The sequence below is a fragment of the Carassius auratus genome, chromosome 36 (assembly GCF_003368295.1).
Source record: "Carassius auratus strain Wakin chromosome 36, ASM336829v1, whole genome shotgun sequence".
NCBI lineage: Eukaryota > Metazoa > Chordata > Actinopteri > Cypriniformes > Cyprinidae > Carassius > Carassius auratus.
The window spans coordinates 574,304-592,358 of NC_039278.1; the positions used below are offsets into that span (position 1 = coordinate 574,304).

An 18,055-nucleotide genomic window follows, 5' to 3' on the forward strand; every position below is an offset into this window, starting at 1 on the left:
TAACTGTCTTTATTGAATGAACTGGCAATGAACAGAAAATAAATTGGGCTGGCACCACATGGCACAACTGCTAAAACATCTAAGATAAATGTTTATCTAAATAATAATTATATAAAAATAAATTCCTTAAACCAATCAGTGAGCTTGAATAGTGGAAGCATAGTTACAGTTTATATAATTTGTAATACTTATTTTTTATTATTTAATTATATATATGAAATTATGTTTTATGTTATGACTTAGACATTTTTACATATATGAACAATATTATTATTTATTTTATTTCTTTTTGGCTCCAGTTTTTCACAAGTTCATCAAACAACTGTGGTAAGAATATTTCATCAAGCACGGTGAGTAATGGCTTCTCCTGTTATTGTTATTTGCACCGCTTGCCACATATACAGTTTGCCACATGTATTCACATGTGATAAATGCAGGGAAATAGTTAGGCTGACAGAGAAGATTTCTGAATTAGAGACACGAATCCAAACTTTAAATGAGGACGAGATGCATAGCAGACTGTCATCACTCAGTGGCTGGAGGCCTAAGTGGTGCCCGCAGAATAACATAGGCTTCATAGACAATTGGATGAGCTTTTGGGGCAGACCTGACCTGTTGAAAAGAGATTGTCTTCATTCCTCCTGGGGTGGCGCTGCTCTTCTCTCTAGAAATATAGCACATAGTCTTAGAGTTTATACTTGACTAACTGGGGCCCAGGTCAGGAAGCAGACAGACCGGCTAAACTGACCGTCTGATAGCTGCCTCCCGTCACAGAGGTCAGTTAATTCTCAGCATATAGAGACTCTTTCACCTAGATATCACATAGTTTGTGATTTTAATATCCATGTTGATAATGAAAAAGATACATTGGGATCAGCATTTGTAGACATTCTGAACTCTATTGGGGTTAGACAACATGTTTCAGGACCTACTCATTGTCGAAATCATACTCTGAATTTAATACTGTCACATGGAATTGATGTTGATGGTATTGAAATTATGCAGCAAAGTGATGATATCTCAGATCATTATTTAGATTTGTACAAACTTCACATAGTCAAAATTGTCAATTCTACCTCTTGTTACAAGTATGATAGAACCATCACTTCTGCCACAAAAGACTTCTTTGTAAGTTATCTTCCTGATGTATCCGAATGTCTTAGCATATCCAAAACCTCAGAACAACTTGATGATGTAACAAAAACTATGGACTTGACTTGTGCTTGACTGCTTAAAAGCAGATCTCTTAGAAGTGGTGAATGCCTCACTTCTTTCTGGGACATTTCCAAACTCCCTAAAAACTGCAGTTGTTAAGCCCCTCCTGAAAAAGACTAATCTTGATAACACAATTTTGAGCAATTTCAGACCAATATCTAATCTTCTTTTTATAGGCAAAATTATAGAAAAGGTAGTTTTTAATCAGCTGAACAAATACTTAAACTCCAATGGATACCTGGACAATTTTCAATCTGGTTTCCGACTGCATCACAGCACAGAGACAGCACTCATTAAGATAATAAATGATATTCGCTTAAGTTGTGACTCTGGCAAAATATTGGTGCTGGTATTGCTAGATCTCAGTGCTGCGTTTGACACTGTTAATGATAAAGAACCAAATTGCCAACCACAGCAATGCTGATGATACCCAGATTTACCTAGCCTTATCTCCAAATGACCACAGCCGCATTGACTCCCTCTGCCAATGCATTGATTAAATTAATAGTTGGATGTGCCAGAACTATCTTCAGTTAAATAAGGAAAAAACTGAAGTCATTGCATTTGGAAAAAATGATGAAAGGGAAAATGAAAGTGATGTGACATTCAGCCAAGTATGGTGACCCATACTCAGAATTTGTGCTCTGCATTTAACCCATCCGAAGTGCACATACACAGAGCAGTGAACACACACACACTGTGAACACACACCCAGAGCAGTGGGCAGCCGTTTATGCTGCGGCGCCCGGGGAGCAGTTGGGGGTTCGATGCCTTGATCAAGGGCACCTAAGTCATGGTATTGAAGGTGGAGAGAGGCCACGACTTCCCCAGAACATGAAGTGTTCTAGGTGAATGCATACCTTGACTCTAGGGGTCAAACAACTAAAAATCAAGTCAGGAATCTTGGTGTGATTCTGGAGACAGACCTTAGTTTCAGTAGTCATGTCAAAGCAGTAACTAAATCAGCATACTATCATTTAAAAAACATCGCAAGAATTAGATATTTTGTTTCCAGTCAAGACTTGGAGAAACTTGTTCATGCCTTTATCACCAGCAGGGTGGACTATTGTAATGGGCTACTCACTGGCCTTCCCAAAAAGACCATTAGACAGCTGCAGCTCATCCAGAACGCTGCTGCCAGGATTCTGACTAGAACCAGAAAATCTGAGCATATCACACCAGTCCTCAGGTCCTTACACTTGCTTCCAGTTACATTTAGGATTGATTTTAAAGTACTTTTACTCGTATATAAGTCACTAAATGACCTAGGACCGAAATATATTGCAGATATGTTCACTGAATATAAACCTAACAGACCACTCAGATCACTAGGATCAAGTCAGTTAGAAATACCAAGGGTTTACACAAAACAAGGGGAGTCCTCCTTTAGTTACTATGCTGCCCGCAGTTGGAATCAGCTTCCAGAAGAGATCAGATGTGCTAAAACACTAGTCTCATTTAAATCTAGACTTAAAACTCATCTGTTTAGCTGTGCATTTATTGAATGAGCATTGTGCAATGTCCGTATAGATTGCACTATATTTTCACTGTTTGATTTTTTTTTTTTTTATCATTTTCTAACTGTTTTTAAATGTTTTAATCATTTTAAAAGTTTTAAAATTGCTTGTTTTATTTTTGTTTTTTTCTTCATGATTATTTTACTTTCTTTTATGTAAAGCACTTTGAATTACCATTTGCCTTGCCTTGCTTAACTGTGGGTGACAGATCCTTTTCCTATATTGCGCCTAAACTCTGGAATAACCTACCTAACATTGTTCGGGAGGCAGATACGCTCTTGCAGTCTTGCAGACCCATCTCTTTAACCTGGCTTACACATAACACACTAATATGCTTCTAATATCCAAATCCCTTAAATTATTTTTAAACTGCATTAATTAGGTAAACCGGAACCGGGAATACTTCCCATAACACCCAATCTATTTGCTACATCATTAGAAGAATGGCATCTACTCTAATATTAGTCTGTTTCTCTCTTGTTCCAAGGTCACCGAAGCCACCAGATCCAGTCTGTGTCCAGATCAGAGGGTCACTGCAGTCACCCGGATCCAGTACGTATCCAGACCAGATGGTGGATCAGGACCTAGAAAGGACCTCTACATCCCTGAAAGGCAGCGGAGACCAGGACAACTAGAACCCCAGATACAGATCCCCTGTAAAGACCTTGTCTCAGAGGAGCACCAGGACAAGACCACAGGAAACAGATGATTCTTCTGCACAATTTTAACTTGCTGCAGCCCGGAATTGAATTGAGCCTGGTTTCTCCCAAGGTTTTTTTCTCCATTCTGTCACCGATGGACTTTTGGTTCCCTGCCGCTGACACCTCTGGCTTGCTTAGTTGGGGTCACGTCATTTACAGCGATATCATTGACTTGATTGCAAATTAATGCACAGACACTATTTAAACTGAACAGAGATGACATCACTGAATTCAATGATGACTGCCTTTAACTATCATTTTGCATTATTGACACACTGTTGTTTAGTTGCTTTGACACAATGTATTTTGTTTAAAGCACTATATGAATAAAGCTGACTTGACTAGTAATTTGCAGCACACCTGCAATACCTTCGCGGCCCACAGGTTGAAAACCACTGGTGTTTTAAGCATTGCGATATACAGCATCCAAGGTGTTAAACCATGAAACAACATTATCTAATAATCCATCACTTCTAAGTCTAACTAAAAGTATAACATAGACAATAATGTTTTCATTTCCTCAGGATCATTTAAACTTTTATGTCATTTTAAGTTGTAGTGGTGCTGTGCTTTTTTCAGATTCCTGATGACAGACATACTCATACGTGACAGACATACTCAAACTTGAGTATGAGTATTTAGATACTGTATCAATTCACTAATAAGACTTTCCAAAAGTAAAAAAAAAAAAAAGCTTGTAAATAGGTATATAATTATCTAATTAAAAAGAGTTGCCCCATTTTAGCAAAGGAACTACAAATGCTGAAAATCAGATCTGTGTAATTTCCTCACTTGAAAGGGAAATATTAAAGTATGCTACTGTAACATCCCTAGTATGTTACTATGTGGCTCTAGTAAGACATTAGAGATTACTAGGATGTTGTTTGGTATTCCTATCAAGCAGGTTACTTATAGAATGATTACATTTACATTATAATTAACCGAAGGTGCTCCCAGCCACAATCCCTATTATCCATATAACTGATAGTTAAGGGGTGAGTGCTGTGAATAATTTAAGTAAACTATTTGGTTTGTCACTATTTTGCACTATATTTTTAATAGATAAAATTACAACTCTATATTTCTTGACTGACACTTATGGATATAACAAATACTGAAGGGGAATAAGTCAGATGATTGCAACCCAAGAAAAGCTAAACATGAACAGGAAATATGTGCATTTTTCTTTTTATGACGACACACAAATACACTGTAATTATTCAGTAACTGCCACATACAATAAAACATCGTTTAGATAATGTGAGGCATACAGGGGCATAACAATACAATGAGGCCCTCATTGTTCATATTTAATTCTCTTATTGAGAGATTTTACAGAGTTTGCAATATGACTTAAAGCAGAAGTGGACAGCTTTTCACACGACTCGCCCAAGTAGTAGTGGGCGGCTCTCTGCAGTGGACCTCCGGCTCAGAAGGTTCCACAGCATTAAAGGCACTGAGCTGAAACTGTTGCTTGTATTATCTTCTCTCATTACATGGTATTCCTTCAACCGCCTGGATAAAAAAAAAAAAATACAAATAGAGGGTTACTTTAATGTACTTAAACTTTGTTAACATTTAACTAGACAGCATACAATAACATATACTTAATATTTATTTTGATGAAACCCACATGTGTATTGGTGCCTTACTTGTATGAAAAAGCAATGGCCCCCAAAGCACAAATAAAAACAAGGACTCCCAGTGTTGCTCCAGCTGTGTTCCTTGCTGAATTTGTGTCTAGTTTTAACAAGATAAATTGTGAAGCTGTGAGCTTAAAGCTTGTGTTCAGACAAAAAATAAAAACATTTTATTATTTTAGATATGCTTTGAATTTATAATACTTGCCTATAGCCACACTGAGCTTTGCACTGGTTACAGCCAAGCTGACATCATTGGTCAGAGACACGTTGATACAGAAGGTGCCCGAGTTGTTGAAAAATTGTCGCAGCACCATCTGACACTCAGAGTTTGGAGTCACAGCATTACACTGTAGGTCCTGAACAGGGCTTGTGCAGTCTGCATCGGATATCACGGTGCACACTTGATTAGGCAGGCTGGCAAGTAAATATAAAAAAAATATTCAATAAAAATAACTTTGGTAATTCTTGTTCAACCACAGTCATCATTATTACCAGTGTAAGATTATTATAAAACAGCTACAGCTAAGAACAGTAAGGACTATATACAGTCTATAAAATAAATCAAATCAAAGGAATATTTACCTTCCCTGACATGTGACTGTAAGATCTACAGCATTCTGCTCCAGCTCTGTGGCCAGAATCACCACATTATTCACCTCCACAATCTCAACACTCTCTATCCCCTCTGAAGTCAGAAAACATATATGTAGAGAATATTAAACACATGAAGACAGGCACTGATGCCATTTTTCTCAGAACTAGTACATATTTTTACATATAAATATATAATATAAAATTATAAAAGACATAAAAGACATATAGCACAGTAATAAGGCAGCAACATATGATAAATGGGACAGAACATGAAAGTGTGGCACATTACAGTGTAGCACAAAGTGCTTATGCGCATCTCGTGCACAGAATGGCATGCTTGAATATGGAGTCACTGTCTACATATAAAAGTTCAAAGGAAATAAATATTTATGCATAGTTTATTGTGTGATAGAGTCTTTCCTTTTAACAGTTTAAAACAGTTTTAGTAACAGCACTAAACTCCAGCAAGATAAAGGCCTTTTATGCAAAACCATTGATCTTTATCTACAAATCAAGTATAGTGATAGAAACACTGGATCATCTTGGAGAGAGTTTTATCATCTTGACTGTCATAACTGAACACAATATTATAAACCTAGAATTAAATGCAAAGAGACAAGGTAGTCTATATTTGTATTCAAAAAGATGCTACAAACAATACAGAGCTCCACAAATACTCTCCTGCAGGGTCTGCTTCATTCATACTCAATGCCAGATGGCGCTCTAATGCAGAAAGTCCAAAATGTACTCTTAGAAGTAATAACTAATAACATTCCAGACAAGAAATCCCGAATATGGACAGAGGCATCCAGCTATTGCTGTAGCTCAGCTGAATAAAAAGCAGAAACATTCTTACTGATGAAATGTGAATATAATGAACACACCCAGGTAATAAATACAGTATGTGAATAATGCAGTGCTAGTTGACAGCATTTATTACACTATAGCACTATTCTGCCTTATTCTGTGATAACAATGAGGAACATGTTTGTAGAATATAAAACATTCATATTGTAATTAGGGAATGAATCGGAATACTGCTCTACATTAGGAAATATATATATTATAGAATACACATTTCCATGAAGTTTTTATCATGTAGCAATAACTGCTACTGAAAACTATTAATAGTAGCATTAATAGTAATTACAGTAATATATATTATTGCATGAATAATAAACCAATGTTAAAATTATCCACCCCTAACCTATAGTAAAGTATTTAAAAACAAAGTATGCATTAAATATGTCCATTCCCCCCCAAACAGAGAAAACATCTTTCACAAGAATATACATGTCTGCCTTTTTTAAACTTCATAGTGTATATAATACACTTGAGTTGTATTTAGGTATTATAATAGCACAATTCTTTATTCTTAAGTAGATGTGATCTGCTTACAGGTATCATTTAGACATCATAATATAAAAATGAAAGTGACATACAGCCAAGTATGGTGACCCATACTCAGACTTTGTGCTTTGCATTTAACTCACCCAAGGTGCCCACACACAGCAGTGAACACACACCCAGAGCAGTGGGGAGCCATTTATGCTGCGGCCCCTGGGGAGCAGTTGGGGTGCCTTGCTCAAGGGCACCTCAGTCGTGGTATTGAGGATGGAGAAAGTGCTGTGCATTCACTACCCCCACCTACAATTCCTGCCAGCCCGAGACTCAAACTTCTAACCTTTGGATTACAAGTCCAAATCTCTAACCATTAGGCCATGACTTTCCCAATGTTTGTGAAAGCAGTATTGGCTTCTTACCATAAATTTTGGTAGGTCAGATTCTGGGATGCATCATAGACTCAATTACTAACCTATGATTAACTGGTAGCCTAAGTTTTACATTTAAAAGACAAATGCAGAATACTTATGACAGAGGTTTAGTGTCCAGACTGAGGGTGGTTCACTCTAACCTTGATGGCCAGACTCTACATACATAAAATATTATCTTGGAATGCACACTGTAATGTAGTACTTACTGGGGTGGTTTCCCAGACAGTATTTAAACTAAGTCTGGAGTAGGCTTAGAATTATTTAGAATAGTTAATCATGCCTTTGAAAAATTGCTTTTTTGAAACAATTCTGATTAAATACAGTGTAAAAAAATTATATTTGTACAATAATACTACTAATAATAATTAATTACATTTAATATTATATATATAATATTACATTTAATTATATATATATATATTACTTTCTCTAACACACATTGGCCACCATTATTTGTACCACTAGAAATAATTATGAGTAAAATCTCTGAAGATTTAGATTTACATTTATATTTACATTTGTTAGCACACCACTAGGAACATGAAATTAACCAGCCATGATTTCCTGTTTCAGATCAGTATAAATCTGAGGAAAACTACATGAGAACAACCAAAGAATATAGTTCTGATGTGCAGCAACAGACTGATGGCCTTCATTAAACATCAATTTAAAAAATGAAAGAAAGAGTCAGCTAATCAACTCAAAACACTCCCTAGGTTTCCTGAGCCTTCAAAATGGTCTCTCAGTTTGGTTCACTAGGCTACATAATCATGGGGAAGACTGCTGATCTGACAGTTGTCCAGAAAACAATCATGGACACCCTTCACAAGGAGGGTAAGCCACAAACATTCAATGCCAAATAAGCTGGCTGTTTACAGAGGCTGTATACAAGCATGTTAACAGAAAGTTGAGTGGAATGAAAAAGTGTGGAAGAAAAAGATGCACAACCAACCGAGAGAACTGCAGCCTTATGAGAGAAAATTGTCATGATTTTGGCTTACATAAAAAAACACCAATTCACTATCTCAACAAATTAGAATACTTCATAATACCAATAAATAATAATAAAAAAATCTCTATGGGGTTCAGGTCTGGTGAGTTTGCTGGCCAGTCAAACACACCAACACCTTGGTAATTTAACCAACTTTTGATGCTTTTGTCAGTGTGGGCAGGTGCCAAATCCTGCTGAAAAATGAAATCAGCATCTTCAAAAAGCTAGTCAGCAGAAAGAAGCAGAAAGTGCTCCAAAATTTCTTGGTAAACGTGTGCAGTCCTTTGGTTTTCAAAAAACACAATGGACCAAAACCAGCAGATGACATTGCACCCCAAATTATCACTGACTGTGACTATTCATGCACCCCCAAAATACCCTTAGACCTCAGAGGGTTAAAATCCTAGTGAGCTGCTTGTTGTCTACATACAGTAGGTGGAAAACCAAAATGCTGTGCACTGCCACCAAGTCAGCAAGTGTTAAACTTTATGACAGAATATTTGTTTTCGGTAGCAAACAAATGCCCAAAGTAGACAATAAAAGTACAAATTCCAAGCTTTCTATAGATATATCTCTCATGTCTTTTCGTTGAGTAGTCACTGAGTTACAGTTCATTTTAATGATGCGTTTCTACATGAAGATCACCGCAGACCAAGGCTGCAGACAGTGCATCGTTTCTCATCTTTAATTTATAAATGCACAAAGTATTGTTGTTATTATGTCTGTATACAAATAAAAGTAGACCCTTTACAGATTCAATTGATATATTGCTCTATCTTTACGATCAAAACTGAAAGTGTAATTTAAGTTATTTTTGGGTTATCAGGAGAAAATGCCTCATCACACGTATATGCGTGAATCGATTCCAGAGGGTTAATGCATAAGTTTCACAATTTGAGTTGAATTACTGAAATAAATTAACTTTTCCATGACATTCTAATTACTGCTGTATCTTTAATGTTGTTGGCCTACATTTCTGCCTAGGGGACATCTTGTTCATACAGATCAAAGATTCTAGCAAATACTAACGGTTAAAAATTCAAAAGCTGATTGTCTCTAGTAGAAATCTTATAATGGTCCTTGTTTGGATCTTTCATCAGGACAGTGATCTAAAATGACCATCACAATCAACACAAAAATTGTTCATGTTTAAAAAGTTATGCTGATGATACTCATCTAAATATATCAGTGAGACCATATGATACTTCTTATTTATTTAAGCTAACATAGTGTGTTAGAATGTTGGATGACCAATAATTTTCTCCTATTAATTTCGGATAAGACAGAGATATTACTTATTGGACCAAAAAACAGTACACCGAATCTAGTAGACTACACTTTGCAACTAGACGGATGTACTGTTATTTCCTCTACAGTCAAAAATCTGGGTGTTATATTAAACAGCAACTTGTCTTTTGAAAACCATATTTCCCATCTTACAAAAACAGCATTCTTCCATCTTAGAAACATTGCCAAGCTACGAAATATATGACCTGTTTCTGATGCAGAAAAGCTAGTTCATGCATACATGACCAAATTTGGACAAGTGATGGCACTAGTAGGTTTGAGTAAGAGACTAAAAATTTGATGTGGTTAATATACAGACTGTCCTCAGTCTTTGTGCCAAATTTCACAACTTTTTACTATACGGTTCAATTGACGGCCATAGAAGAAGAAAAAGATGAAGAAGACGAAGAAAATCTTTCTTTTTCTTTTTGCTTCTCTTTAAAAACAATGATGCACAAAAGATCAATATTCAGGTCTAGTATTATTGTTTAAATGTATATGTGTATAAAATAATTAATAAAATACTCACGGACTACTGTAAGAGTTGTAGAGAAGGAGCCATAACGATAAATCATACAATTTTCTTCTGCTGGCATTTCTGGTGCTTGCCGCTTTGCAATGACTAGAGCAGCCTGGGTTGCTTCAGTTCCTGCCACCAGTTCAGCTTCTAATTCACCCACTGTTGCCAAAGGTATGCTAGTTATGCCTGCAATTTAAGCACCAATGCAAATACATTAAATATATGATACAATTAACTGGTTTTTAATTTTTGAATTTATGGATGTCTATGTAAATTTTTTTCACCACTGTTGGCTTCGGTTGCCATGTTGACTCCAGCAGCAACTTCATTAACTGCTTCAATGTTTTCTGCTACAGGTATAACAGATGCTATGACATCTATGACCACTGCCTCAGGTGTGTTAATGATTATTGCATCTCCAGTCAGTGCCACTGTGTCAAGTGTCTGAACAGAGGTTGTTTCAACTACAGCAGCAGGAGGTTCTGTGAGATCTGTGGCCGCCAGATTGATTATAATCTCGCCTCCTTCTGGGACTGTGCCAGCTGCAGGAACATCTGTCGCAGGTCCAGCCTCAACAGGTGTAGGCATGGCTAAAATAACTACAGCAGTATTGTCATCATCTGCCACAGCAGTGTCTTCAGCAGCAGTGGGTACCTCCTGAACAGTATTATCTAATTCTGCCACTGCATCAGTTGCTGACACTGCCAAGTCACTGGCAACTACAGTGAGATCAGGTGCAACTCCTTCCTCTGCCATGGGAACAATTTCAACCGATTGAGGAGAAACAGTCAGCACAACATTTCCCACTGCTGTTGTTTCTTCTGTCAAAGAGGAGAAGGCACTGACTGATAGATAGCTCTTCAAAACTGAGAATTATCTTTTAAATTCCATGAAACATGAGCTTTAAATACAATATGAAAATTCTACCTGTCAAAAGAACAGAGGGTACACCAGTGGCTGCTGGAGTTGGATTGAGCTGACAACCAGTTGAGATAGCTGCCATCAAAACCACCTGTGGCCTGAAGGAACCAGTTGTAAGGTATGTGTGGGTAACAGTGGTTTCCCGAGAAATCAGAGCTCCACTATTGTCACCAAAATCCCAGTTGAAGGTGGTGTCTGACCCAATGAGATATTGGCTAGGGTCATGCAAATTAATGCTGAAGGACACAGCTCTGTTCTGGATAAAGCTTTGGTCACCCTGATTGATGTCACCAACCTGAGATATCATCACTGCAAAAGGAATCTGGTCTAGAGAAGAAGAGGAAGTTTAATTAGATTCTTGTAGGAATATACAGTACATAGTAAATGACAACATTGGTTTACTCTCCAGTTACATTGATTACTCTCCAATTCAACTCAATGTAAGTTAAACAAAAGAGGCTTAATGTTTTTTTTTTTTTTTTAAAGAAATTATGATGAGTTGACAAGGGATAAGGGATATCTAGACATATGTGCATTTATTAAACTACTCACCAGTGATGGAGAACTGGGTAGATGCATAACCAAGGGGAACAAATTTGTCTTTTCCACGGCAGTGATAAACAACCAAATCCATGGTGTAAGAACCAAGAGGCATATTATCTGTTTCAATTGTCAGTTGAGAGGAGGGACCATCGGCCACCTGCCAATATTTTCCTGAAAGAGAGAAACAATGCAAGAGTAACTAAAATTCAGCAACCAGTTGCCCTAACCCTCACCCTAACATCAAGCTACACCTAAAATAAAAAAATGTAAAATAAATAGTTAATGATCTGTAAATAATGTCTTTTGCATTGTATAATACTTTATGCATGCCTTATGATATTATTATTAGATAATGTAACCCTGTTGGTACAGTGTTTGATATAAAAATAACCCTTGTCATCAACAAGGCTCCAGTCATTTCATTTTTATTGAATTTATCTTCCTTTGATATAGAAAGTTCAGTTCACTTTTACTCCATGTGGCTCGATTTATCCTTTCTCTAGGCTCAAATTACCAATCATTGGGGGCATGTTGCGCCAAGAGACCACTTTTTTCTTTTTTTTTTTGGAAAGCCATATTCCGAAAGCAGTTTATTTTAGATTAAAAGATGTTATTCCCAAGGATGCACTACAGTACCATATTAAATATGTAAATATTTAAGTTGGACCCATTACTGTCATGTTCACACATTAAACACAAAGTAAAAACTGACTCAATTTACCCCGCTCTAACCTATATTAGACTAAGAATAATTCAACAGGTTCAAACTTGCTCTTACCCCATGTTTTCCATACATAGACAAAGCGAGGCTTTTTGTTGGAGATCTTAGGGAATGGTGTCCTGTCAGGAAAGACACCTGTCCATTTTTGAGGGATATTGGAATCAGCGTATACTGTCTGGCCCATATTATATGATGTTCCTAAAAGACACACACACACACACACACACACACACACACACACACACACACACAAACAAACACACACACACACACACACACACACACACACACACACACACACACACACACACACACACACACATATATATATATATATATATATATATATATATATATATATAAATTCTTTTATTTGCCATTCAAATTCATAACATATTTAATAATAATGCTTATTTCAGGGAATAACAAGTGACGCATACATAAAAAAAAATATTAAAACAAAATATAAATAATGTATAAAAGCTTAAAAATTTTCTAAATATATTACACATTTTTGATTGATGGTAGTGCAAAAATAAAAACATATATTTTATTGCAAATGTATTGTATTATGGAAGTGTATATAACTAACCATTAATTGTACAGTTTCGTGCCCACACCACCTGTCCATCAGGAAGGACTGTCTGGTTCTGAGGGAAGTGAACATCAATGTTGAAAGTGGCTTTGGCTCCTGTCAGTGTAGGAGAATCACTTCTGACTTCAAATGTCAACTCTCCACCTATGGCAAAAAAGTATTTCCCCATTAAAAAAAAAAACAATAAAAAAGTTCAAGGTACAGCTATGCAAAGTGACTTGGACAGGTGCAAAATCAAAAAATACATCAAACAATAATAATTTAAATGTAAAAGTGTCCATGAATGCTTGTATGTGCTCAAATACCTTTCCAACAGTCTCTGTATCTAGGATCTCCATCCCTCCAAACTGGATACATTTGTGAGTTCCATGAACGATAATGTGCAAAGCGTGTTCTGGATTCTACAAGAAAGATGAAAAGAGCATTTGTGAAAGAGAATTAAAATAAGTTTTCAGTAATGAGAAATTAATAAAGTCAGCTTTTCTTAAAATTTCACATGTCTTCTTTAAAACCCCATCTACGGGAAATTATCGATATCATAATTTTTCAAACAGCCAACAGGCCCAGTTATTAGAAATCTTTAGATGTGTAAAATGCATATTTATCTTGATTTAATTCCCTTGCTTCAACACTATAATCAACCCTACAAACTCTAAAATGATGCATATTATTAATATATATGACTACATGAGATGACAGATTAATGGTATAATATATATATATATATATATATATATATATATATATATACAGTGGGGATCGAAAGTTTGGGCACCCTTTGCAGGTTCTGTGAAAATGCGAGTAATTTTCAAAAAATAAAAGAGATGATACTAAATGCATGTTATATTTTATTTAGTACTGTCCTGAGTAAGATATTGTACATAAAATATATTAACATTTAGTCCACAAGACAAAATAAATGCTGAAATTATTAAAATAACCCCACTCAAAAGTTTGGGAACCCTTGGTTCTTAATACTGTGTTCTGTTACCTGATGATCCTCGACTGTCTTTCTGTTTTGTGATGGTTGTGCATGAGTCCCTTGTTTGTTATGAACAGTTAAACTGAGCAGCGTTCTTCAGAAAAATCTTTAAGGTCCTGCAGATTCTTCAGTTTTCCAGCATCTTTGTATATTTGAACCCTTTCAAGCAGTGACTTTATGATTTTGAGATACACCTTATCACACTGAGGACATTTGAGGGACTCAAACAAAACTATTTAAAAAGATTCAAACATTCACTGATGCTCCAGAAGGAAACAAGATGCATTAAGAGCTGGGGGGGGGGGGGGGTGAAAACTTTTGAACACAATGAAGATGGCCAAATTTTTCTTATCTTGTTGAAATATATATTTTTTTCCATTTAGTTCTGCCCTTCGTAAGCAACAGAAGATACTTGTATGTTTCCCGGTACACAAATTAAGTAAAATTTACCTTGATCTTCAAATTCCAAAAGTTTTCACCCCCCAGCTCTTAATGCATCTTGTTTCCTTCTGGAGCATCAGTGAATGTTTGAATCTTTTTAAATAGTTGTGTTTGAGTCCCTCAAACATCCTCAGTCTGATAAGATGCATCTCAAAATCATACAGTCACTGCTGGAAAGTGTTCAAATATGCAAAGATGCTGGAAAACTGAAGAATCTGCAGGACCTTAAAGATTTTTCTGAAGAACGCTGCTCAGTTTAACTGTTCAGAACAAACAAGGGACTCATGCACAACCATCACAAAACAGAAAGACAGTCGAGGATCATCAGGTAACAGAACACAGTATTAAGAACCAAGGGTTCCCAAACTTTTGAGTGGGGTTATTTTAATAATTTCAGCATTTATTTTGTCTTGTGGACTAAATGTTAATATATTTTATGTACAATATCCTACTCAGGACAGTACTGAATAAAAAATAACATGCATTTAGTATGATCTCTCTTATTTTTTGAAAATTACTTTTGAAAAATTACTATATTTTCACAGATTCTGCAAGGGGTGCCCAAACGTTCGATCCCCACTGTATATATATATATGTATATATATATATATATATATATATATATATATATATATATATATATATATATATATATATATATATACATATATATATACACACAGTCATACCCACAAATATTGGCACCCTTGGCAAATATGATCAAATAAGGCTGTGAAAATTAATCTGCATTGTTAATCCTTTTGATGTTTTATTTGAAAAATTCACAAAAATGTATCCTTTCATTGGATAATAAGAATTTAAAATGGGGGGAAATATCATAATGAAATAAATGTTTTTCTCTAATACACATTGTCCACAATTAAGGTCACACTTTTATTGAATTATTTTTTAAACCTCCATTTGCCAGTTTAACAGCTCAAAACTGTCTCCTATAATGCCTGATGAGGTTAGAGAACACCTGACAAGAGATCAGAGACAATTCCTTCATCCAGAATCACTCCAGACCCTTCAGATTCCCAGCTTCTCCTCTTCAGTTCACTCCTCTCATGTTCTGTAGGGTTCAGGTCAGAGGACTGGAATGGCTATAGCAGAAACTTGGTTTTGAGCTCAGTGACCCATTTCGGTGTTGTTTTTGAGGTTTGTGTTTGGATTATTGTACGGTTGAATGATCCAAACATGGCCCATTATAAGATTTCTAACAGAGTCAGTCACTTTTTGATTTTTTATCTGTTGGTATTTGATCGAATCCATGATGCCATGTATCTTAACAAGATGTCCAGGACCTCCAGCAGAAATATAGGCCCACAACATCAAAAATACAGCTGTATATTTCATTGTATACATGGGTTACTTTTTATCCCTGTTTTCACCAAACCCATCTTGAGTGTTTACTGCTAAAAAGCTAATTTTTAGTTTCATCTGATCATAGAAGCCAGTCCCATTTGAAGTTCCAGTTGTGTCTGATAATTGAATATGCTTTAGTTTGTTTTTGGATGAGCTAGGAGAACTTTTCTTGAAACCCTCCCAAACAACATGTGTTGATGTAGGTTCTGTTTGACAATTTTTTTTTTAAAGTTTTTCTGAACCAGAAACTCAACTATTTTCTGCAATTCTCCAGCTGATCCTTGGAGAGTCTTTAGCCACTCAAACTGACCTCCTCACCATGCATTAGGATGATATAGACACACGACCTCTTCCAGGCAGTTTTCTACCATTTTCTGTTGATTGGCAATTCTTAATTATTGTCCTGATGGTGGAAATGGGAATTGTCACTGCTCTAGCTCTTTTCTTAAAGCCACTTCACCAATTTGTGAAGCTCAATCATCTTTTGCTGCACATCAGAAATATATTCTTTGGTTTTTCTGATTGTGATGGATGATTAAGGGCATTTGGGCTTTATTTTCCCTCCACTTTATATTTCTGTGAAACAGAAAGCAATGGCTGTATAATTTCATGTTTATAATCATGCTGGAGTGCTCAAAATTGTGAATATGAATGGGAATATACTTCAGAGATATTTTACTCATAAGAATTTCTATGGGTGCCAATAATTGTGTCCAACGAGTATTTGAGAAAAACATTAATTTCATAATGATATTTCCCCTCCGTTTTAAATTCTTATTATCCAATGAAAGGATACATTCTTGTGAATGTTTTAAATAAAAAATCAAAAGGATTAACAATGCAGATGAATTTTCACAGCCTTTTTTGATCATATTTGCCAAGGGTGCCAATATTTGTGGGCATGACTGTATATATATAGACTCTAAATTATATATATAGTATAATAAATATTTAATGTAATTTCATAAGGTAGTTGAAGTAATAGGGTAGTTCAGTTGCTAGAGGTTGGCTTAAGTTTACAAGTGAACAAAAAGAAAAGGTCTACAATGAAAAAAAGCAAGAGAATGTGAGGGTTGGCAAACAGAGTCACACGACCTCCACAATCCCACTTAATCCTTTTCATGTGACTTTCAGCTGAGGGTACCACTGTAATCCCCACTGCTGGAATGAATCAAGCTCCCACATAGTTCTTACATAGTCAAACTTTCATTCATATTTTTTTTTAATCTGATTGCAATTTAGAAGCAATTATATGTGGTTTATTTTTAAATTTTAAGATGCATTAAATTCACATTTTATTAATTTGGCAAATATTTTTTATTCAAAGCTATACATTTCCAGGAAATCAAAGGTGTTCTTTAACATTTGACATCATGCACCAAACATTATTCAAAATAAAATCACAGGCCAATTATCCTTGAATAGTTAGCCTTATTCCTCTTAATAATAGCATTAATCATCCTGGCCATACAACTACTAGTTCTAATATCAAAGTTTGCCAAGATTGCTCATTAATAAAAGGATACATTGGAGGGCAGTAGTATAAAGTTTTAAAGGTTGTTCAACTGCTTATCTACATCTCTTCAAGTTGGACTGCCTTGTGGTTATTCATTGGAATAAAATTTGTAATAAATTTAGCTGTTTAAAATATTGGTATTTAAAATAATGCAACTGTTTTTTTCAGCTGTGGGATTAATCCAAATATTCTAAAAGAAGATATAAATTTTTACAAATCTTAATTATTTACTTATTTACTGAGAGGTATTTCTTTAATGTATCTATTTTTGTATTTAAAATATTAATATTACTATTAATTAATAATTATATACTTTTTCTGTATATAAAGTATATAAAGTACAGAAATACTCACGTGAAACTGCTACTGATGAGAATGTAAGAATTAGAAAGACAAGAGCCGTCCACATCATTAGGGTATGCATGACTACAACAACACTACAGTCACTGATCCAGCTTTTCTTTGAGACCCATGAGGCGTCTTGCTTCAATATCAGCACCCCAAACCAAACCCCCAGTGTATTACCTCATAGATGTGCATGACAGGTTCCTCCCACACCCTGAAGTAATCCTATACAGGGTTGCAGTTTAGGAATGTTTTACGAATAAATTGTTACAATGCATCACTGTTAGGCACCATCTCTTGCAAGAAAAAAAACTGCTTTTTTGGGTGGGTGGGGGGGGGGGGTTACCTGGTAGCCTAAGTGTGCACACTATTCTATTATGGGG

General features: G+C 35.7%; 1 protein-coding gene across 1 annotated transcript; it reads right to left on the reverse strand.

Moving 5' to 3' along the window:
- Positions 1-4,473: 4,473 nt before the first annotated feature.
- Positions 4,474-17,805, reverse strand: LOC113054907 (melanocyte protein PMEL-like). The gene is made up of 12 exons (XM_026220694.1): positions 17,682-17,805; positions 13,329-13,424; positions 13,021-13,167; positions 12,486-12,626; positions 11,717-11,878; positions 11,171-11,491; positions 10,528-11,064; positions 10,253-10,429; positions 5,659-5,761; positions 5,282-5,490; positions 5,086-5,173; positions 4,474-4,948 (listed from the first exon to the last, which is right to left on the reverse strand). The coding sequence occupies exons 1-12, from the start codon at positions 17,749-17,751 to the stop codon at positions 4,810-4,812; spliced, it is 2,190 nt and encodes a 729-aa protein (XP_026076479.1). The 5' UTR covers positions 17,752-17,805; the 3' UTR covers positions 4,474-4,809.
- Between the last annotated feature and the right edge of the window lie 250 nt (positions 17,806-18,055).